The 25099-nt window shown below is 40.2% G+C and overlaps 1 protein-coding gene across 2 annotated transcripts in view; it reads right to left on the bottom strand.

Annotated features, from left to right (window-relative positions):
* Stt3B (catalytic subunit 3B of the oligosaccharyltransferase complex) overlaps positions 1-18619 on the bottom strand; it is a 103898-nt gene extending 85279 nt beyond the window's left edge. The window contains exons 1-4 of one of the 2 annotated variants that reach the window (XM_053785195.2): positions 18269-18619; positions 14069-14287; positions 7506-7683; positions 4841-5105 (exon numbers count right to left, since the gene is read on the bottom strand). In XM_053785195.2, coding sequence (XP_053641170.2) covers positions 4841-5105; positions 7506-7683; positions 14069-14287; positions 18269-18432 — 826 coding nt within the window. In that variant the 5' untranslated portion in view covers positions 18433-18619. The remainder of the gene's footprint in view (positions 1-4840; positions 5106-7505; positions 7684-14068; positions 14288-18268) is intronic. The other variant, XM_070094282.1, reaches the window with a different exon arrangement.
* Between the last annotated feature and the right edge of the window lie 6480 nt (positions 18620-25099).

The following is a 25099-nucleotide window of genomic DNA, read 5'->3' as shown; positions in this document are numbered from 1 at the left end:
CCCATCAATCATCACCAGATCTTCAATAAAAGTAAGTGTCATTTAATTGTGCATGCCTTTTTCAGTTTGTGTGTATTAAAATTAACATTTCATGTGGTAAAAAAAAAATTTTTTCATACTTTTGGGCGTCTTGCACGGATTAATTTTATTTCCATTATTTCTTATGGGGAAAATTCATTCGCATAACGATTATTTCGCATAACGATTAACCCTCTTGCACGGATTAAAATCGTTAACCGGGGGTCCACTGTACTTGCAACATCTGCCACATTGATCCTCTATCCACTCTATCATATGCCTTTTCTAGATCCATAAATGCAATAAAACTTCCCTACCTTTATCTAAATACAGTGGACCCCCGCTTAACGATCACCTCCAAATGCGACCAATTATGTAAGTGTATTTATGTAAGTGCGTTTGTACGTGTATGTTTGGGGGTCTGAAATGGACTAACGTACTTCACAATATTCCTTATGGGAAAAAATTCGGTCAGTACTGGCACCTGAACATGCTTCTGGAATGAAAAAATATCGTTAACCGGGGGTCCACTGTACTGTTCACATATATGCTTCAATGTAAACACTTGATCTACACATCCCCTACCCACTCTGAAACCTTGCTCATCCACAATCCTACATTCTGTCTTGCCTCTAATTCTTTCAATTATAACCCTACTGTACACTTTTCCTGGTATACTCAGTAAACTGAGTATACCGTAATACCTCACGTACCTCCCCACACTTACATTCTGCTCTTCTTCACTCCTAAAAGATGGTATACCTCCCTGGCCAGTGCATGAAATTACCGCCTCCCTTTCTTCCTCAACATTTAAAAGTTCCTCAAAATATTCTAGCCATTTACCTAATACCTCCCTCTCCCCATCTACTAACTCCCCTACTCTGTTTTTAACTGACAAATCTATACTTTCCCTAGGCTTTCTTAACTTGTTTAACTCCAAAATTTTTTCTTATTTTCAATAAAATTTCTTGACAGTGCCTCTCCCACTATCATCTGCTCTCCTTTTGCACTCTCTCACCACTCTCTTTACCTTTCTTTTACTCTCCATATACTCTGCTCTTCTTATAACACTTCTGCTTTGTAAAAACCTCTCATAAGCTAACTTTTTCTCTTTTATCACACCCTTTACTTCATCATTCCACCAATCACTCCTCTTTCCTCCTGCCCCCACCCTCCTATAACCACAAACTTCTGCCCCACATTCTAATACTGCATTTTTAAAACTATTCCAACCTTCTTCAACCCCCCCACTACTCATCTTTGCACTGCCCACCTCTCTGCCAATAGTCGCTTATATCTCACCCGAACTTCCTCCTTCCTTAGTTTATACACTTTCACCTCCCTCTTACTTGTTGTTGCCACCTTCCTCTTTTCCCATCTACCTCTTACTCTAACTGTAGCTACAACTAAATAATGATCCGATATATCAGTTGCCCCTCTATAAACATGTACATCCTGGAGCCTACCCATCAACCTTTTATCCACCAATACATAATCTAACAAACTACTTTCATTACGTGCTACATCATACCTTGTATATTTATTTATCCTCTTTTTCATAAAATATTTATTAATTACCAAATCTCTTTCTACACATAGCTCAATTAAAGGCCCCCCATTTACATTTACCCCTGGCACCCCAAATTTACCTACTACTACCTCCATAAAATTTTTACCCACTTTAGCATTGAAATCCCCAACCACCATTACTCTCACACTTGATTCAAAACTCCCCACGCATTCACTCAACATTTCCCAAAATCTCTCTCTCTCCTCTACACTTCTCTCTTCTCCAGGTGCATACATGCTTACTATAACCCACTTTTCACATCCAATCTTTATTTTACTCCACATAACCCTTGAATTAATACATTTATAGTCCCTCTTTTCCTGCCATAGCTTATCCTTCAACAATAAGACCAAGAACTATCAAGATAAAATCAAAGAAAACTCAGATGAGTGTGTATAAATAAACGTGTACATGTATGTGTAGTGTGACCTAAGTGTAAGTAGAAGTAGCAACACATACCTGTAATCTTGCATATTTATGAGACAGACAAAAGACACCAGCAATCCTACCATTATGCAAAACAATTACAGGCTTTCGTTTTACACTCACTTGGCAGGACGGTAGTGCCTCCCTGGGTGGTTGCTGTCTACCAACCTACTACCTTTCTTTTTGGGGAGAAGAAAAAAATTACTGTAGCACAATTTAAATAGTTTATTAAGTTGACCTGAAGGACCAAGGACCATCAATCACACAATAACTGTCTTTGCAGAGGCGCTCAGACACAACAGCTTAGATGTCTCGCCAAACTGCTAATATCCCAGACCCCTCCTTTAAAGACATTATACTTCCCATTTCCAGGACTCAAGTCCGGCTAACCGGTCTCCCTGAATGCTTTCACAAAATATTACCCTGTTCATACTCCAACAGATCGTCAGGCCCCAAAAACTATTCATCTCCATTCACTTCCAACAACGCTCACACACACTTGCTAGAAGTCCAAGCCCCTCACCCCTTGAAACCTCCTTTACCTCCTCCCTCCAACCTTTTCGCGAACGACTCCTACCCCGCCTTCCTTCTCCTACAGATTTATACACTCTCCAAGTCAATCTACTTTATTCCATTCTCTCTAAATGACCAAACCACCTCAACAGCCCATCTTCAGCTCTCTGACTAGTACTTTCAGTAACTCATCACCACAATTTCCACACTACGAATTCTCTGCATATTATTTACACCACACACTGCCTCCAACCGCCTCCTTGCTGCAGCATTTACAACCCATGTTTCACGCCCACATAAGTGTGTTGGTACCCCTATACTCTCATACATTCCCTTCTTTGCCTCCATAGATAATGTTCCTTGTCTCCACAGATACCTCAACGCACCACTCACCTTTTTTTCTTCATCAATTCTATGGTTAACCTCATCCTTCATAAACCCATCCACGGACAAGTTAACTCCCAAATATCTGAAAACATTCATTTCTTCCATACTCCCTCCCTCCAATGTGATATCCAATTTTTCTTGAGCTCAACTGTTTGATACCCTCTTCACCTCATCTATGTTCACTTTCAACTTTCTACCTTTACACACCCTCCCAAATTTGTCCACTAACCTTTGCAGCTTTTCTTTAGAATCCCCCAAAAAGCACAATATCACCAGCAAAAAGTAACTGTCAACTCACATTTTGTATTTGATTCCCCATAATTTAATCCCACCCCTCTCCCAAACACCCTAACATTTACTTCTTTTACAACCCCATCTATAAATATGTTAAACAACCATGGTGACATTCAGTGGTGGGCACAGCTACCTGAAAAGTTAGCTTTGCTAACCATTAATCTGCTAACTAAAAAATTAGCTCTGTAAACGCTAAACTGCTAAATGGCTGAAAAAATTAGCAGAAGCTAACACTAACTTTTTCACATGAATTCAGATTCGGTTTTGTTGTTTGGCCTTTTACTTTTAAAACTTTTAGAACAGATATGGAGAGCTTCCTAATGAAATACAGAATGCCAAGGTCATATGATGATCAAGTGCCACTAGTATACAAATAGAGATCGTTTAATTTTGTGATGTAACACAAGTGACCGACAAGGACACTTGTTGCTGTACTGAAGCCCCATAGCACCCGAACAGTTTGAGTTAGCTTATTTGACTGTTTTCTTCATTAGTTCCAGTTACTCATTGCATTTGTTCATTTTATACCATTTCTGATCATCTTTGCATTAAATTTAATTTAAAATTTGAACCCAATAAACTACAAACAAGTACGTAGTTGAAAATTGTGCTTAAAGTTGAAACCTTGAGGCCAACTTATTGCTGCACCAGTGATACAGCCATACAGGTGCACACAAATAGTTAAATGAACAAATGAAATCAAACATCAGTTTAAATCCAACATACACTTTATTTACTATACAAAATGAATAGCATGGGCTGATTACTACTCTGGCTGGGCCTTCTCCATCACTTTGATGTGATGCTGGTTGCCCTTCATGAGCATCAGCCTCTCAGTTTCCATCTGACAGGGTGGCTCTCTTAGCCCTCAAGATATCTTTGCCTACAGAGAATAGGCACTCAACTGCAGCACTGGATGGGATGGCAGTGTTGTGCTTAGTGCTTCAACCACAGCCACTGCAGACTCCTCAACAACACCCACAGGTGGAACAGAAATGTCTCCCTTGTTCATAATAAGTGACAACACACCCCGGTGATTGCTGACACTGTACAACTATAACAATGCTGCTCAGATGCTGCTGCAGTGACAAGCCATGTTTACACATAATCAGCCAATAGCGTGCCTGGCTGACTGTTGGAGAAACGCCCACAACAGACAGGAACAAACACGTACGCCGTTGAAAAGGCATTGCTATCAGACTACCAACAACGTAAGAATTTTTTTTGGCGGACTCAAAGTTAGCAGAACTTTATTTAGCGGAAGCTAATTGGTCTGCCAACGGTTCCCGAAGTTAGCGGCAATGTTAATCTGCTAAACAAAAAATTAGTTCCACAAATTAGGGGTTAGCGGACTAACAGAACTGCGCCCACCACTGGTGACATTACAAATCCCTGTCTAAGACCCAATTTTACTGGGAAGAAATCTCCCTCTCTCTCCTACACACTCTAACCTAAGCCTCACTATCCTCAAAAACTCTTTACAGCATTTAACTTACTACCTATTCCATACACTTGCAACATCTGCCACATTGCTCCCCCATCCACTATCGTATGCCTTTTCTAAATCCATAAAGGCAATGAAAACTATGAAAAATTTATATACAGTAAAAAAAAAAAATTCAAGGTCCTCACCCGCTGCTGCCATGTGCTCAGAGGTCCTTATTGGCTGAAAGCCAACAAATGGGATTTGCATAGAGCAAATCAGCCCCAGGATATAAAAGGTTGTATATGCAGTGTAGATACGGTGGGAAAACCGTCCCATGAGTATGAGGGCAAATACGTGGAGCGGGATGAGGTTGATGATGTAGACATAACCACCCCAAGCGCTCACCATATAGAAATAGGAGAGTGAAGCTAATGAAGACCAAAACAAGCTTCCAGTTTTCACAGATTTTACCTGTTAAAAAATATTAACATTTTATAATATTTTAATATGAAAACAGCACACCAAAATTACATATATGAAATTAGATACATACTGCAGTACTTATTTCAATACCATCATTCAGTCACACCTTTAATAATTTGTAACTTTCAGGCATGTCTCAAAATCCATTTACCATACATTACACATTACACATTTCCTACCTAAAGGTGCAAGTAATAGCAAGAAGTCAGAGGCCAGCTACCTATCCACTGGAAATTCTCTGTAATGGGCATAGACTAGTGACCTCATGAATCACACACCTTACAGAATAATGTACATAAGAATCTGACTGGCTTATCACAGAATTAGTGCCAGCATCACCCTTTGTTTTAATACCAAAAGTGGAAGTAGTGACTAATGAACAGACAGGTGTAATAAGCTGTCTCTTGTAGGCAAATTATCTTTAAAAAAGTACCCAGTATCAAAATTTTAGGTCTAAGTGGGAATGAATATCCCAAAAGTTTGCACAGGAAATTAAAAGTGAATAGAAATAAGCACAGTGATGAGGGTAACAAAATGTTAAAGTAATTATAAACTGAATATCAGACTGGAGGGAGGGGAGTATGGAAGTGGATGTACAGTATTTAGATATTTGAAAGTGGACCTATCAGCAGATAGGTCTACGAAAGATGAAGCAAACCACAGAATGGATGATGGGAAAAGGGTAGGTGGTAGATGGTGTGCTGAGGAATACTGAAAAAAAAAAAAAAGTTTATCTAAAGAGAAGAAAAAAAAAACATTTTTATGGGTGTGAGGTATGTGGAGATGTGTTTGAAAGCAATGTGCAGTATGAATATTATGCAGAGAATTCTGAGCTTATAAAGTAGAAAACTGAGCAAAGGTACAATTTAGAAAGCTGAAGAGGTGGTTTAGGCATACAGAGAGGATGGAGGAGGATATTGTACAATGAAGAGGGTACATAAAGCTGGGGTGGAGGGTATAAGGGGGTAGGGGGGTCATCTCAGGAACAGTTGGAGGGATGGGGTGTAAAGGAGGCTTGAGCATCCAGCAGGCATGTGAGCATGTTAGATTCGAGTGAGGGGACATGAGTGGATTTTAATGGACATGTTAATGTGAACAAGTTAATATCTATGAAGGGATTCATGAGGAGCCAGTTAGCCAGACGTAAGTGTGCTCAAGATTGGTAGGGCAGTGCCTGCACTCTCAGTAGGGGTGGGGGATGGTACAGTTCAGAGGATCATCAGAATTGTTGTCAACATACTTCTGGCAAGACAGCAACTGAATGATGGATAATGAGAAAAATATACTAGTATACAGCAGTCCCCCCTATATCCACAGGGGATACATTTCAAGACCTAACACAGATACCAGAAACCACGGATAGTAGTGAACCTTACATATGTCATTTTCATTTATGTACATACCTATCAAAGTTTAATTAATAAATTACACACAATAACTTTAGAATTAGCATTCTTTCACCAATGGGAAGCACTTCATAGCTTCTCTTAGGCTCTGAAGAACTGCCTCCATCACTACTTAAGTATTATTTTTGGGCCACAGTAAACCGTGGATAACAAACCTCAGAACTGAATCCTCTGATATGGGAGTTCTGCTGCATGTATCTTATACCCCATACATGACCCATTGTTGCATAATTTATCATTCTGTCATTCCCTGTGTGTGCATCTTCATGCAACATCCTTCTAATACACATACTACACCAACATAGGGCCTAAATTTTGACATCATTGATAATGGAGAAAATTAAGATGACTTGGAGAATGTATAAATCTATAGTGGAGGGAAGGCAGGGTAGGGTCACCCTAGATAAGGTTGGAGGGAGGCGGGTAAAGGATATTTTATGTGTGAGAGGCTTGGACATCCAGTAGGCCTGTGTGAGCATGTTAGATAGGAATGGAGGTAAATGGTTTTTGGGACTTGACGAGCTGGAGGAGTGTGAGCAAGGTAACATTTTGTGAAGGGATTCAGGAAACCAGTTAGCCAGACTTGAGTCCTGAAGGTGGGCAATACTGTGCTTGGATTCTGAAGGAGGGGTGGGGATATCTGCAGTTTGGAGGGGCATCTGAACTGTAGTATTGGCACACCTCTGGAAAGACAGTGATAGAGTGAATGACGATAAAGCGTTTCTTCTTTTTCAGGTCATTTTACCTCGGTGGAAACCAAGTGGCATGTTAAAAATAAAAATATAGATTGATATATGTTAAGGAAACTTCTAATGTGTAGTATATTTATATGGTGTATGCTTATACTACCAAATTTATGCTTCTGGATAAAGTATGGTGTACAGCAAGACTAAACTATGATGAATTTTTCTACATTGTTTCAGAATGAGAATGAAAGATGTAGCAAAGATTGGTTTCATGCACACAAATAATCTGTACTTACCCAAAGGAAATAAGTAAACATCAAGGCAAAGATGGCAATACCCTCATTGTCATAACTACCCGCCACTGATCGACTGATGTAGCCAGGAACAACAGCAATAAAGCAGGCAGCAAACAGGCCAGCTCCAGGTGACCAAATCTCTTTGGTTAACAAGTAGGTTGCAATTGCTGTTAGACCACTGAAAAAAATGAGAATCTGAATAAAATATTTTCAGAAATTGCTATGCAATTTGTTAAGTTCTAAATACTCCTACCACTGGTTGACCATCATTAATCTGGCACCATCGGGACCTGTAGGGTGCTGGATTAATGATTTTGCCAATTAGAGTGGTTAGGTTAGAATACATTTAACCTAATGGTGATATTTATGCATCAGCAATTTCACCCACTTTTCACCCTATTTTTGGCCCATTGTTCCAGTCTATCAAACTCATGGCTATTTCACTAGTATTCCTTCTATTCTGTCGACCGAGTACAAGAAACTGCACATTTACCTATTTCAACTACCCAATAAAGCGGTCAGAAATCGGTAATTTGGATAATTTCACACAAATTTCAAGAGATGCCAATTTCAAAATAGGGATAAGAATAAATAGTGCAGACATTCCTGGCAATAAAATAACATTTTCTCTGTTCGTTAGTCACTTCTCCAGGCCCCTATTATGCTTGCTTTCCATTTTGAATTTTTATTCACACAAAAAAATAGAAGATTTACTGTTATGTAGACTACTGCATTATTGTAATAATTGTATAAATAATTTCAAGCCATTTGTGACTGCGTATTAGACCGGCCAGTTGGACACGTATTGGATGGTGACATTTGTTTACTCTTGAACATCGGTGAAAATCAAACATTTCAGCTAGTTTGAGCTCAATTTCAAGGTACTTTCTGTCATGAAACCAATCAAAATCACATCTATTTCTGTAATACATCTTTCATTTTATCAAACGAGACCAAAAAATAACAAGAATACAACCATAAACACACCGGCCATATCCTCGGTGGGATACGGTCGGTGTGTTGAAAGAAGAAAGAACCATAAAAACCATACGAAAATACACCGCAAAGTCGGGTTTACACCAACATGGTCACAGCTTTTTTTGCTATTATGCACTGTGTGCTGCAGGATTTTATTTTTTATATAGTGCACACTTACCGCACACACCTACTCTCTCGTATGTATGCCCAAATTTATTGGTCACAGCTTATCTAAGCGAGCTGAGCTTATGGCAACCGACAGTAGCTTCAAAGCCACCTTACCTTTTATGGATAATGTATGGTGTATGTTTTACACGAGAAGCATTTCTTTTATTCATTGGAACCATGACTAGGGCTAAAAGTGAGCAGGTTATAACAAATGGAAAAAAAAAAAATTGGAAAGACTTGTTACGACTTATGTTGTAACTCAAATAAAATGGTCCTGACTCCTAAAGGCTGCTCACACTGCTGTCTAGGGGTTATAAAATTACACTGAAAAACACTGCAACTCTAGGGCCAGCAAGTACTCATGCAAATTAAGAAACACGAGTGCAAATAATTAATGTTGTATAAGGATGGACATAACTCGCCTATACAAAAATATATCTACACAGTGGACCCCCGCATAACGATATTAATCCATTCCTGAGAGCTCATTGTTATGCGAAATTATCGTTATGCGAATGAATTTTCCCATAAGAAATAATGGAAATCAAATTAATCCGTGCAAGACACCCCAAAGTAAGAAAAAAAAAATTTTACCACATGAAATATTAATTTTAATACACACAAACTGAAAAAGGCATGCACAGTTACATGACACTTACCCTTATTGAAGATCTGGTGATGACTGATGGGATGGGAGGAGGAGAGTGTCTTAGTGTTTAGAAGGGAAATCCCCTTCCATTAAGACTTGAGGTGTCAAGTCCTTTTCTGGGGTTACTTCCCTTCTTTTAATGCCACTAGGACCAGCTTCAGAGTCACTGGACTTCTGTCGCACAACATATCTGTCCATAGTGGCCTGTACCTCTCGTTCCTTTATGACTTTCCTAAAGTGTTTCACAACAGTGTCAGTGTAATAGTTACCAGCACGGCTTGCAATAGCTGTGTTAGGGTGATTATCATCAAAAAAGGTTTGCACTTTAAGCCACATTCCACACATTTCCTTAATCTTTGAAGTAGGCAACTTCTTCAATTTCTCTCTCCCCTCCTCCGAACCAGTTTCCTCAGGTCTGGCCTCTTGCTGTTGAAGTTGATCTAGCAGCTCATCAGTGGTTAGTTCTTCATTGTCCTCCTCCACCAACTCTTCCACATCATCCCCACTAACCTCCAACCCCAAGGACTTTCCCAATGCCACAATGGATTTCTCAACTGGCATAGGATTCCCAGGGTTAGCCTCAAGCCCTTCAAAATCCCTTTGATCTACACATTCTGGCCACAGTTTCTTCCAAGCAGAGTTCAAGGTCCTCTTAGTCACTCCCTCCCAAGCCTTACCTATAAGGTTTACACAATTGAGGATATTAAAGTGATCTCTCCAAAACTCTCTTAGAGTCAATTGAGTTTCTGAGGTCACTACAAAGCACCTTTCAAACAGAGCTTTTGTGTACAGTATTTTGAAGTTTGCAATAACCTGCTGGTCCATGGACTGCAGGAGAGGAGTGGTATTAGGAGGCAAAAACTTCACCTTAATGAAGCTCATGTCCCCATAAAGTTGCTCTGCCATGTCTGTAGGATGACCAGGGGCATTGTCTAACACCAGGAGGCACTTAAGGTCTATTTCTTTTCAGTTAGGTAATCTTTCCCATTGGGGGCAAATGCTTGGTGTAACCAGTCATAGAAAAAGTCCCTAGTGACCCATGCCTTACTGTATGCCCTCCACAGCACACACAAATTAGCCTTGAGGATATTCTTTTGCCTGAACACTCTGGGAGTTTGAGTGATACACTAATAAAGGCTTCACTTTGCAATCACCACTAGCATTGGAACACATCAACAGAGTAAGCCTGTCTTTCATAGGCTTATGTCCTGGGAGTGCCTTTTCCTCCTGAGTAGTGTAGGTCCTGCTTGGCATTTTCTTCCAAAACAGGCCTGTTTCATCACAATTAAACACTTGTTCAGGTTTCAGTCCTTCACTGTCTATGTACTCCTTGAATTCCTGCACATATTTTTCAGCTGCTTTGTGGTCCGAACTGGCAGCCTCACCATGCCTTATCACACTACGTATGCCACTACGCTTCTTAAATCTCTCAAACCAACCTTTGCTGGCCTTAAATTCACTCACATCATCACTAGTTGCAGGCATTTTTTTAATTAAATCCTCATGCAACTTCCTAGCCTTTTCACTTATGATCACTTGAGAGATGCTATCTCCTGCTATCTGTTTTTCATTTATCCATACCAATAAGAGTCTCTCAACATCTTCCATCACTTGTGATCTCTGTTTCGAAAACACAGTTGAACCTTTGGCAAGAACAGCTTCCTTGATTGCCGTTTTGTTGGACACAATAGTAGCGATGGTTGATTGGGGTTTACTATACAACCTGGCCAGCTCGGAGACACGCACTCCACTTTCATACTTAGCAATGATCTCTTTCTTCATCTCTATAGTAATTCTCACCCTTATTCCTGTAGGATTGGCACTAGAAGCTTTCTTGGGGCCCATGGTCACTTATTTTGCAGATAAAATCACCAAAAACACTAATAATACGAAATGTTCCAATTGTATGCTTGGATGTTACCGAGGAGGCTGGCTGGTAAACAATGCCACTGGTGGAACATGTGAGGCTGGCTCAGGCCGCACATTAGACGCGTCTCGGACGAATAGCGTTGAGCGGGTTTTTTAGCGGTATGCGAGGCAAAATCTTAGCGATAAAATGTATCGGTATGCGGATTTAACGTTATGTGATGCCAACGGTATGTGGGGGTCCACTGTAATTATGAGTAACTTGTATGTATACAACTTACAATCTTCTCCAAAAATACCACCACACTCCAGTTCACATTAGCTCACTAGCACACTACTACTAACGAGTTAAACAAAATAAATCATCAGGGAGGCTCCCTGACATACACACCCCCACTCTTCACTTCTGCTTGGTAGAGTAATTACCAGCAGGCAAAACGCCATACAGTACTCTCGCATAGTTAGTTAGTTTAATATGTTTATTATGCACCCCATACCCATCCTGTGGGCGGTAGTCAAAAGATTACAGAGGTACATAATTGGTCCAGGGACTGGACTCCAAAGTTTTGATAGCTGAGCAAGTTACAGAGGTAATGAACTCACAATTTACAAAGGTAATGAACTCACAATTTACAAAGGTAATGAACTCACAATTTACAAAGGTAATGAACTCCAGGTAAGTCTGGTCACAATCATGACAAGTTACAAAGGTATTTACAGATTACAGAGGTACGTAATGGGTCCAGGGACTGGGCCCCCAAAGTTTTGATAGCTGAACTAGGTACAAAGGTAATGAGCTCACAAGTTACAAAGGTAATGAATTCTGTAGAATGGTTACTTACGTTTATACTTTGGCTACAATCATGAACAAATTATAGAGTAATGAGCAATTCACACTTCCACACCCGGTCACAACTGTAATGAGTTATTGGTGCAAATATTGATTGTTGAGTCACACACACACACACACACACACACACACACACACACACACACACACACACACACACACACACACACACACACACACACACACACACACACACACACACACACACAGGTGGACAAAGACGGGATGTTCCAGAGATGGGACACAGACACAAGAGGTCACAATTGGAAGTTGAAGACTCAGATGAATCAAAGGGATGTTAGGAAGTATTTCTTCACAGGCCTCTGTATACTAGGGCCTTACAAATAAATGAGAGCACTTAACCCTTAAACTGTCGAAACGTAGATCTACATTTTTTCAACATTTGAAAGTATGTAAAAAAAGTAGATCTTTTCTTTTTTACATTTGAAAAAGTATAAAAAAAAACTTTGATCTACGTTTTTTTTTTTTTTGTTATATTTGAAAATATGTAAAAAAACATAGATCTATTTTTGGAGCACTATGCATGTGAACATAAATCTGCTTGGACAGTTTAAGGGTTAAAAACAAAATTACCTATAGGATAAAAAAAAAAAAAAAAAAAAAAAAAAATCGCCAAACCACCTACTCTTGTCGTGTGGGGTTCGGTAAGGAGTTAAGAGGGTTGAAGGTAGACACACTTGTTGGATGGTAACGATATATATATTGTCAGACTGTGGTAATGGGAGATGGAGGGAGCCCAGCCTGCCGTGTCCTGCCTTCTACTATGCCTATGCGTCGACTGAGACCGAGGTAGCTCGTCTCACTCGCTCGCTGCATCCCGTGACGTCATACAGTCACAGGCCTAAGGGATCTTCTATATAAACACATGGATGGTACTATGATACGCTATACAACACACCTAAGGGGATCAGCAACTATGCTGACACTCTAACGCCAACCCATGACGACTTCACCCAGCCACCTTCCTACATGTACTGAACTAAAAGCACCTCTCGCCTGCTCCTGTCCTGGCCACTGCCCGACTGACAGGAATAAAACACGTTTGCTTTCAGTTCAATCTCGGTACTATGGAGCATTATTTTATAAAATATTTTTTTCTGCATTTCACTGTGTAACACATACAGCAAGTATTGCCTCCAAACAGTAGTGGTTGGTTGGTGTGGTGACCCCAGAAATTTGAAATTATGTTAGCCAAAATTAGTGCCAGATTACTGATTGCCGACCTGTAGTACTACTAGCCAAGATACAGGTACATTCTCTTTGATTCCATTTAGTAAACTACCAGTGTATTGGAGGGTGAAATTACCTGCATCTCCATCCCCTTGAGGTATAATTTATACTTATTATTACTATTTCTACTACTACTGTACTATTTTTACTATTTCTATTAATACTACTACCATTACTACACTATTGCTGCTACAACTACTACTACCTGTTCCGAGATGGCTCAACATTCATAACATCATATCCCATACAGTTTCAAGAAAAATTCTTATTGCCAAGTCTAAGACCAAATTTCTACTGGCTGCATCCTCAACCAGGTTGTTGCTGCCAGTAGTCCAGTCACAACCTGACTGAGCTGGCACTTTCTGCAGGATATGTTCCAGTTACCTCTAGCCCTTGTGTTTCTTGTTCCTCTAATTATACAAGGCCTAATTTTATTCCTATTCATTTGGTAAACAGAAGAGAACCAAGTGCAACTGTCCCTGCATAAACTATAACAATGTCCTTAATATTTATAGGTATCACATCAGAACACTTCACTCAATGCAGTCTTCAACCTATGACCTTATCCATTGGCCTGAAATTTCTAGACAAAATAAAAAAGCATAATCCACTTCTTAAATTCAATTTAAACTAGTTGACCATTATTTTTAAGTAGTTCACAAGCTAAAATGAAATACCAATCACAAAATTCTTCACTGTCTCAAATTATAAATAATGTATACTGTATAATGAACACAAATTAAAATACCTTTTACTCCCTGAAACTTATACTATACAAATCAACAAAGAAAATAAACTCACCTGAAAATGGGTGCTAAGAAGACGCATATATCCCTAATATGTACTGGGATGTTGAGTAAATTTAGTATATAGTGTATACTTCCAGAAGTGACCATGAGCCCTGGGTACACTGTGCCTCCTACTATCCTCCCAAGAGGGTACCAGGCTCTCTCATCGAACCAATTAAGGAAATTATAAAACCCATTCGTGACCATATGAGCTGTTGCTCTGTAGTTGAACCTGAGGATGAAATAGTCTGAAATTAATGAACATGCCTATAAAAGAAACAATGTCCCAATTCCTCAGTTCAAGAAGCTGTGTACGAATGAAGCAGACAAACTAAAGAAATTCCTCCTGTTACCTTTGCAAAACTCTGGACAAGAGTAGGATATACAGCACTACAGAGCTGAAGCTCCATGATACCCCTTTACCAAGGTAATAATGGCTCAAACTTCATCACTGTGTTAAGGTGGCCTACTATGAAGATCCCAAAATGTGCCCATTACTTGCAGCATAAGAAAAAAATCATTGGGCGATGTAAATAAGGTGAAAACGGAACTCACAACAATGTATTAATACAGTGGCACCCTGGTTTTCGTCCTTAATCCGTTCCAGAAGGTCAGTCGAAATCCGAAATGGACGAAAACTGAAGTAATATTTCCCATAAGAAACAACGGGAATCCAATTAATCCATTCCAGACACCCAAAAATATTAGCAAAAAAATACATTTTATAGAGAAAAACTAAAATTTTACATACAGAAAACAATGAGAAATAAATATAAAGCACTAATTTTGAAGGATAAATGAATATTTAAATCACTATTACATACCTTTATTGAAAAGACCTGTTGGCGTATGGAAGGCCAGAGAAAGAGAATGAGAGAATGAGAGAGAGAATGAGAGAGAGAATGAGAGAATGAGAGAGAGAATGAGAGAGAGAATGAGAGAGAGAATGAGAGAGAGAATGAGAGAGAGAATGAGAGAGAGAATGAGAGAGAGAATGAGAGAGAGAATGAGAGAGAGAATGAGAGAGAGAATGAGAGAGAGAGAGAGAGAATGAGAGAGAGAATGAGAGAGAGAATGAGAGAGAGAATGAGAGAGAGAATGAGAGAGAGAATGAGAGAGAGAATGAGAGCGAATGAAAGAGGGAATGAAAGAATGAGAGAATGAGAGAAAGAGAAAGAGAGAGAGAGAGAAAGAGAGAGAGAAAGAGAGAGAGAAAGAGAGAGAGAAAGAGAGAGAGAAAGAGAGAGAGAAAGAGAGAGAAAGAGAGAGAGAGAAAGAGAAAGAAAAAGAGAGAAAGAGAAAGAAAGAGAAAGAGAGAATGAGAGAGAATGAGAATGAGAGAGAATGAGAGAGAGAATGAGAGAATGAGAGAGAATGAGAGAGAATGAGAGAGAATGAGAGAGAGAATGAGAGAGAATGAGAGAGAGAATGAGAGAGAATGAGAGAGAGAATGAGAGAGAATGAGAGAGAGAATGAGAGAGAATGAGAGAGAGAATGAGAGAGAGAATGAGAGAGAGAATGAGAGAGAGAATGAGAGAGAGAATGAGAGAGAATGAGAGAATGAGAGAGAGAATGAGAGAGAGAATGAGAGAGAGAATGAGAGAGAGAAAGAGAGAATGAGAGAGAGAAAGAGAGAATGAGAGAGAGAATGAGAGAATGAGTGAGAAGGGGAATCCCCCTCCATAAGGACTTCAGGTATCAAAGCCCTATCTGGGGTTACTTTCCTTCTTTGTCTTTTACTGGCACTAGGACCAGCTGGAGTTGCTGGACCCGTGTCACACAAAAAGTCTGTCCAGAGAGGCCTATTTCTGGCATCTCTAAGATTTGCCTAAAATGGGACAAGACTGTCATTGAACATGTTGCAGACATGGCTTGCAACAGTTTTGTTAGTAATAATTCTCTGCAAAACTTTGCACTCACTCCACTTTGCACACATCTAATCACTGAGGGAGGCACATTCTTCCCTCTTTCTTCCTCCTCCTCCTCTGAAGCAATTTCCTCAGCTGCAATCTGTTGCTGTTCCAGCTTCCTTGATTTTTGCTTTCTTCGCCAGGATGGAACTGATTGTTGATTTGGACTTCCCATACACCCTGGCAAGCTCGGCCACACGTAAGCTACTTTCATATTTTGATACAAGCTCTTCCTTGAATTCTATTGTTTCTCACCTTTCACCTGGCAACTTTCTTTGGCCTGGTGGCTTATTTCGCAGTCGCATTCAATAAACAAGCACCAAAAACAATGGATGAACACACAGAGTATTGTTCACTCGACAAGTGACAAGCAGATTGAGTCAGGCAGTGGCATCCCAGGTGGGCGGATGTGTCGGATGCGGACGATTTCCGAGTTGACGTATGAAACCTGGAGTAAAAATTCACCGAAAAGTTGTCAAAATCCGAACTGTACAATATTCGGACAGGACAAAAACTGGAGTTTTACTATATACAGTAAACAGATTGAGAGAAACCACTGATGTAGCAATACTGTAGGTGTAAATAAGTAAAACTGCCAAGTAGCATCAAATGAATACTCTGCAATGCTTTATAAGTGGGTTAGAAAAATACACATTGAAATGGTCGAGTATGAGTAGCACGGGCAACAGGCCTATTGCAGTACACCCCTATTTTTGTCAGTAAACAACCATTTGAGAGCCCAACAATATTTGCAAATTAATTAAATGCTAAAATAGTTTAACATCCACTGATATACAGTACATCAATGGAGTAAATTTTACTATTAAGAAACTCGTTGCACCAGATAATGAGAATTTTCATGATTGTATACATTTTCTAATAATCTAGTACAATAAATTTCAATTGAAATACTGTAGTACCAAGTGGTACTTTTTTTATTCTTAAAGAGAGTCAATAAACCTGTAGGGATCACAGTGCCTAGGAATGGAAGGCATTCAAGTTCAATCCTAGAAAGGGAAGAATAAGTCCAATTCCTTGAATCAAGAGCCTCTTTCCAGCATCAAGGCACCTCCCTTGAGGGGACCAAATAGTATATAAAAGTTTGATTCTGATTGCAAAGACATGTGCAAGTCTCCTTACAACTGCTGCTTCAGTTCTAGCAATGAGTTGACTTATGGGTCACATACTTAAGACCACATGATCTGAATTAAACAATCCACACTGCTTGACTTTCTTGCATTATCCTGGGTTAATAACCCTCTGATGTAATAATCAGCAAGTTTTTTTTCTACTAGACTGGCTCAAGCAGAGTTGCAAAACAGAGGGTTTTCTATAAACCATGTATCAACTTTTTCCAAATCAACTGTAAACTATACCTCATAAAATAATCATTTATCATCTGCTATGTAAACAACAGTAACGTGCCACAAAAGCAGCAGCCAAATCTAAACACAGCAGTGAGTGGAGGGCATCTCCCTGCAAGCCCAAAATTTAAAATGGCTGTAACTACATATATAAAGTATACAGTAATCACAAACTTAGCAATAACAGATGCAAAACAACCACAGGGGAAAGATGAATGGCAGCTCTAGGCCTTGGATGTTGCAGCCAGCACTTTTCAAGAGCTTGCAATTGTGGAAAGGAATGGAGATCAGCCGAGAGAGATGTGTATGAAGGCATCCTACAAGAGGCCTAGAGGTGTCACTCAACTACCCCCTATGGTTGTTTTGGATAGTTAAGTATATCTAGAATATTTAGCTGGAATGTATTTTAATTACATCAGGTTAGGAATGCACTTCAAATTTTCTAGGTTTGTTAAGGTTTTGTTAGATGTCTGATAGTGACACTAACACCAGCTGCTACCTCCATAACTCTGTTGCTATCAATAAAAAGAAAAAAAAAACATTTCCTGTACCTACAGCAATAGTTTTTTTCAACTTTCAGAAACTTCCTAAGGAAGAATCAGGTAACCACAGGAGCTGTGACTCAACCCCTGCAACCACATATACTAGGCAAGTACACAATGAGGAAGACCTAAACTTGTAGGGGATGTACAGTTCCTGGGAAATGGAAGACATTAAGGTTCAATGTAAGAAACAAGAGATTAAGTCCACTTCCTTGGATCAAAAGCCTTCCAGGCACTTCATTTGAAGGGAGGGAAATTAGAAATGTTTCTCGAAGTGTCAAACACAGAATATAGGAGACGAGACACCACGTCATGGTGACAATTAAATTAAGGTTTCAGAAACTTTCAAGTTGACAAGTGGGTCAAAATTCAATATAGATAAGAGGGTGCCACTTACCAAGGGTCAAACTCATGAATGATGCTCTCAAAACGTATGACAGCGAAGAGCCTGGAGAGGAAGCCAGCCAGCCAGGCCAACATAAGCACCGTGAACACCAACAAGCTCTTCACCCCTAAGGGACTGGACATGCTGGACATAGTCTTGGCCTGAGTGCGACCCATCCCGGCGTCGTGCGTGTCCCTGATCCCTCACTCAACCAACATGTGGCTATGTACACACCAACAGCAGAGGCGTGAAGAAGCAGCCAGCCAGGTGTACACTTCAGGAGAAAGCAGTCATGGGTGTCATGGGCAGCAGGTAGGTGTCAGACAGCAGCTACATGTAAACAAACCCCCGGTAAGACTGCTGCTGCTGCTGCCGGCGCTGGCAATGTGCTATTGGTCGACCCCCGACAACCTCACTCCGGGATGCGCAAAAATTACACCATTCAACCCTCATATAACTCATTATTAACCAAGTAAACAAGTAGGTAAGTTTATTTAGGTACAAGTACACATAAGTACAGTTATTATACATAGTAACATATATGTACATTACCTAGGATATCCCTAAAAAAGTCAGACAGTGACCTATTGCCATTGGGGTTATAACTTCTCGCAGGTATATTCCTAATAGGTACTACTACACATACGTACAATTATCATACATAGTAACATATGTGTAAATTACCTAGGATAACCCCCCAAAAAAAAGTCAAAGTAAGCAATTTCCTTTGGAAATAATTCAGTGTCAGACTTTATTAGGTTTTCCTAGGTAATTTACACTATGTATTAAGAGTATATCTGAGAGAGGTTATAACTCCAATGGAAATAAGTCACTTTGATTTTTGGGGGTTATCTTAGATATGATAATTGTACTTATGTGTACCTGTACTTAAATAAACTTACTGACATATTAAGAGTATACCTGCCAGAGGTTATAACCCCAGTGGAAATAAGCTACTTTGACGTTTTTGGGGGTTATCCTAAACAAGTAAGTTTATTTAGGTACAGGTACACATAAGTACAATTATCATACCAAAGATAACCCCCCAAAAATCAAAGTGGCTTATTTCCATTGGAGTTATAACCTCTCTCAGATATATTCTTAATACATAGTGTAAATTACCTAGGAAAACCTCTCTCAGGTATACTCTTAATGTCGTTCTCTGAACACCGTATACTGTGGATAATTATAGAGCCTTCGTCGAATTACATTGCAAGATTTTATTGGGTTACCCTAAGTTAAATTCTGCATAAAATCTTATTTTACTTAAACACTTGCTTGGTTATTTGCTTTATTTATTGTTAATGAGATAGAATCACTCATATCTTTATTATATATCGATCTCTATCCATATAGCAGTCTGTACAACAACCTATGTACCATAGTTACTGCTAGGAAAAAGCAGGCAGCAGGGAGGGTACATGCGTTTTGAAAATGCGCAACAGCCCTGAATATTATAGGAATATTATGAAAGGAATTGTAGCTAGTGGATAGAGGACTGGGAGTGTCGTGAAACATTGTACACCGGAAGAACATAATGAGTAGTGTGTTCAAGGTTGTGACGTGGAGGAAGTAGAAGTTATATGAAGTGACTAAGCTACCTGCCGTGTGCGGTAATGTGGCTGGTTTTAACATCCTAGCTAGCAGAATGTTGGAGTTCTGATCCCTGTTACAAGATAGATATGGGTGATAGAATTAACATATCAAGCTATCTAACGCAACGGTGTCGCTTCCTGTTTAGTATTATTTAACTCTTCCACAATTATGACACTTATTTTGCAGTATTATTAAAGCATAAGTTTACACACAAACACATCAAAACAGATAATTTACACACACACACACACACACACACACCTAGGAATAACAGGGAAAACACTACCATGTATCAAAGCATACCTGACAGGAAGGAAACGAGTGATGATCAGTGAAGAGGTGTCGGAATGGGTGCATGTGACGAGTGGGGTTCCACAAGGATCAGTCCTCGGGCCGGTGCTTTCTTACATACGCGAATGACATAACGAAGGGAAGAGTCAAAGGTATCCGAGTTGGCAGACGACGTGAAGCTAATGAGAATGCAAGCAGACAAGGACAGGGAAAGGATACAAATGGACCTGGACAGGCTGTAGGCCTGGTCTGACAAATGGCTCCTGTAATTAACTCCACCAATTGCAAGGTTATGAAACTTGGGGAAGGATAAAGAAGACTGCAGATGGAGTACAGGTCCAGGGGCAAAGATTGCAAACCTCATTCAAGGAGGAGTTTGGGGCGAGTATCATACCGAGCATATCACCTGAGGCACACATCAACCTGGAGCTGTGAATTGACCCCTGCAACCTTTTATGGGTGAGTACGTATTAGGTGAGTGCTGAAAATGTAATCTAAATTTTTAAGACAGGAGACAGACAGGAAGCATTAAACCACAGACCAGTGTCACTGGCATACACAGTATTTAAAGTTATGAAAGAGATTATCAGAAGAGTGGTGGAACCTCTAGAGAGGAGTGGGTTCAGACATGGCAAACACCACAGCTTTTGAGATGGCAAATCCTGTATCACAAACGTACTGAATTCTACGACAAGGTAACAGCAGTAAAACAGGTGACAGAGGGATGTGTAAATTGCATCTTCATTGACTGTAGAAAGGCTTTTGAAACAGTACTGCACAAGATACTGGTGCAAGAGCTAGAGGAGCAGGCAGAAATAACTGAAAAATCACTACAGTGGATCAAGGCATACCTAACAGAAAGGAAACAAGTGCTTGTCTGTGAAGGCGTCAGAATGGGTGCTTGTGATGAGTGGGGTTCCACAAGGATCGGTACGAGAACTGGTGCTATTTCTTGCATATGTGAATGACGTTATGGAAGAGAGTGAGTCAGAGATATCCCTGTTCTCAGAGGATGTGAGACTAATAGGAATACAAGTATGTGTGGACCAGGAAAGACTACAAATGAATCTGGACAGGCTACAGGTCTGATAAGTGGCTACTGGAGTTTAACCCTAGCAAGTGCAAAGTTATGAAATTTGGGGGAAGGGCAAAGAAGACTGCAGATGGAGTACAGGCTCAAAGGGCAAACAGTGCAAATCTCACTAATGGCAAAGGACCTTGGGTTGAGTATTATACCAAGCATATCACCTAAGGCACACACCAGCCAAATAACTGCTACAGCAAATGTGCATCTGGAAGACCTAAGACTAGCTTTTGGATATCTAAGTAAGGAGTCATTCATGACACTGTATACCATGTGCATCAGGCTCATATTGGAGTATGCAGCACCAATATAGAACCCATACCTAGTCAAGCATGTTAGTATATTAGACAAAGTGCAAAGGTTTGTAACGAAACTAGTCTACCTGGAGTTTACCTGGAGAGAGTTCCGGGGGTCAACGCCCCCGCGGCCCGGTCTGTGACCAGGCCTCCTGGTGGATCAGAGCCTGATCAACCAGGCTGTTGCTGCTGGCTGCATGCAAACCAACGTACGAGCCACAGCCCGGCTGATCTAGGAGCTAAGAGGTTAAGGAAATTCAGCCTGATGTCACTGGACAGGACTAGGAGAGATATGATAACAGTGGACCCTCAGTTAATGCCTTTAATCCATTCCAGAGAGCTAGCCTTCAACCGAATTAATTTTCCCCATAAGAAATAATGGAAATCCAATTAATCCGTTCCAGACACCCAAAAGTATTAATTTTTTTTTATTACATGCCAGAAGCAAGGAGCTAGTAACCCCTTCTCCTGTATAAATTACTAAATTTAAAAAGAGAAACTTTTGTTTTTCTTTTTGGGCCACCTTGCCTAGGTGGGATACGGCCAGTTTGTTGCAAAAAAAAAAAAATTACATGAAATATACATTTCCCTACACAGAAAACAATGATACATGAAGAATAAAACAATAATAACATCACACTTACCTTTATTGTGGACTTGTTGATGAGTGATGAGATGGGAGGAGGGCAGAGGGTGAAGGTGTTCTAGTGTTTGGAAGGGGAATCCCCTTCCATAAAGACTTCAGGTAGCAAGTCCTTTTCTGGCTTGTGTCCTGGGAGTGCCTTTTCCTCCTGAGTAATGTATGTTCTGTTTGGCATTTTCTTCCTAACAGACCTGTTTTGTCACAGTTGAACACTTGTTGGGGTTTTAATTTTTCAGCCTCTATGTACCCCATAAAGTCCTGCACATATTTTTCAGCCGCTTTTTTGTCAGAACTGGCAGCCTCACCATGCTTTATCATACCATACCACCATCACAACCACTACCACCCTCTACCACCACCACTACCACCATCACTACCACCCTCTACAACCATCACAACCATTATCACCCTCTACCACCATCACAATCACTACCACCCTCTACCACCATCACAATCACTACCACCCTCTACCACCATCACAATCACTACCACCCTCTACCACCATCACTACCACTCTCTACCACCATCACAACCACTACCACCCTCTACCACCATCGCTACGACCCTCTACCACCACTACCACCCTCTACCACCATCACAATCGCTACCACCCTCTACCACCACCACTACCACCATTGCTGCCACCCTCTACCACTATCACTACCACCATCACAACCACTACCACCCTCTACCACCATCACAATTGCTACTACCACCCTCTACCACCATTGCTACCACCCTCTACCACCATCACTACCATCCTTCACCACCACCACTTTCGTATTTTTCTACAAACTTTTTCTTAAATTATATGTGTTTCTCACATTCTTTACCATAGGGCTGGCACTAGAAGCTTTCTTGGGGCCCATGGCAGCTTATTTAGCAGTTACAAGCACCAAAAAAATGGAATAATACAAAATATATTGCATGTACGTGTAGAATCATCCTCACTGGCTTTGTAAACAATGGCACACTGGCTGGTACACAGAGTGAGTGGCTGGGCCCGCTCAGGGCATCGTTGTGACACGTTCGGGACGAAAGCTCCTAACCGAGTTTTTAGGTGTTATCCGAGCCAATTTTTTTACACCAAAGCGAGGTGTTATCTGATTTTGGCATTAGCCGATGCCGCCATTAACTGAGGGTCCACTGTATATACATCAGTAATGCTTGTATGGTGCATAGGAACACTGTCTCACATTGTATAGACTTTAGAATGGGCTGAATTCAAATGTCACTGAAGAGAAAACCAGTAGAAAGTGTTCAGATATACAGTGGACCCCCGAGTTTCGGCAGCCTTGACTTTTGCAAAATTCGATCTTCGGCAATTTTTTTTTTTGGAAAAATTTGACTTCGAGTTTCATGAAAAAACTCGTGTTTCAGCAACCATCCGGTACCCATCCGCCCATCACCGCGCACACAAAGCCAGTCTCCCACGCCATTCACACTCAGTGTGCCATTGTTTACCAACACGTAACCATCACCCTGCGGGTTCATACAGTACATTTCATAATAATCCATTGTTTTTTGTGCTTGCAACTGCTAAATAAGTCATCATTGACCCAAGGAAAGCTAATGCAAGCCCTTTGGTAAATAAAGTGAGTGACGGGGATGTGGAAGAGTTGGTGGAGGACCACAGGGAAGAGCTAACCACTAATGGCAAAGGACCTTGGGTTGAGTATTATACCAAGCATATCACCTCAGGCACACACCAGCCAAATAACTGCTACAGCAAATGTACATCTAGAAGACCTAAGACTAGCTTCAACTGGAACAGCATCAGACCACGGCTGAGGAACTTGCTTCAGAGGAGGAAGAGGGAGTGGATGAGGTGCCTTCTTCAGTGAGACATGTGTGGAATGTGGAACGAGTTGCAAAGTTTTGTTGAAAAGTATCACCCTGACCAAGCTGAAACAAGCCATATCTGCAACATGTACAGTGACAGTGTTGTGTCCCACTTCAGGGAAATCTTAAAGAAACGCCAGAAAAAGACCTCTCTGGATAGATATTTTGTGCGCCAGGGGTCCAGTGACTCTCAAGTTGTTCCTAGTGGCATTAAAAGAAGAAGGGAAGTAACCCCAGATAAGGACTTGCTACCTAAAGTCCTAATGGAAGGAGATTCTCCTTCCAAACAATAGTGTACACCTTCCTCCTATCACCTCCTCCCATCTTCCATCCACCCAGAAGTCTTCAGTAAAGGTAAGTGTAATGTTATTATTATTTATTTTAAATGCATGTACTTGATTTCTGATTTTTTTCATTAAGTAAATCTTTACTTAATTTGAAAAAAATATTTTATTTAAATATTTTTGGGTGAATGGAACGGATTAATTTTATTTCCATTATTTCTTATGGGGAAAATGGTTTCGAGTTTTGTGAATTTCGACCTTCGGCGGGCTCTCTGGAACAGATTAATCACGAAACTCGGGGTCCACTGTATTTTAATCAGGGGGAAAGCACTAAACCCATAGGGGTTGTATAGCATGTGGGGGAATTGGAGGCTTTCAGTAGACCTACCTATTTTTCCACCACTTCACCAGACCCTTCTCGATACTAAATATACATATGAGCATGTCTCCTTTTCCATGAGTCTTATTTATCTTACAGGAAAATAACATTTCTTTAAAAGTTCCTATAACTTTTATTTGAAGACAGAGCCTTTGTATAAAACACTAAGAAAATTATATGCTTTTAAATTTACATTTATTTTTGTGATATACCAACCTAACATGCTCTGTAATGCTTGAAAGATAAAATATCTAACAACATTATTAAGGTACAATTAGTACATGTCAACCTCATGTTAACTATCCTATTATTAATAAACGGAATAAACTTAACTTCTTGTTTAAGAGGACAAACAACTAATTACAGTATTAAATATGCATTTGTATTATTAAACAAAATTCAAGTGGATCTCCACTGTGCTTACATTT

This window comes from Cherax quadricarinatus, chromosome 45 (assembly GCF_038502225.1).
Source record: "Cherax quadricarinatus isolate ZL_2023a chromosome 45, ASM3850222v1, whole genome shotgun sequence".
NCBI lineage: Eukaryota > Metazoa > Arthropoda > Malacostraca > Decapoda > Parastacidae > Cherax > Cherax quadricarinatus.
The sequence above is the reverse complement of the archived record's forward strand: the minus strand, read 5'-3'. Positions and strand labels throughout refer to the sequence as shown.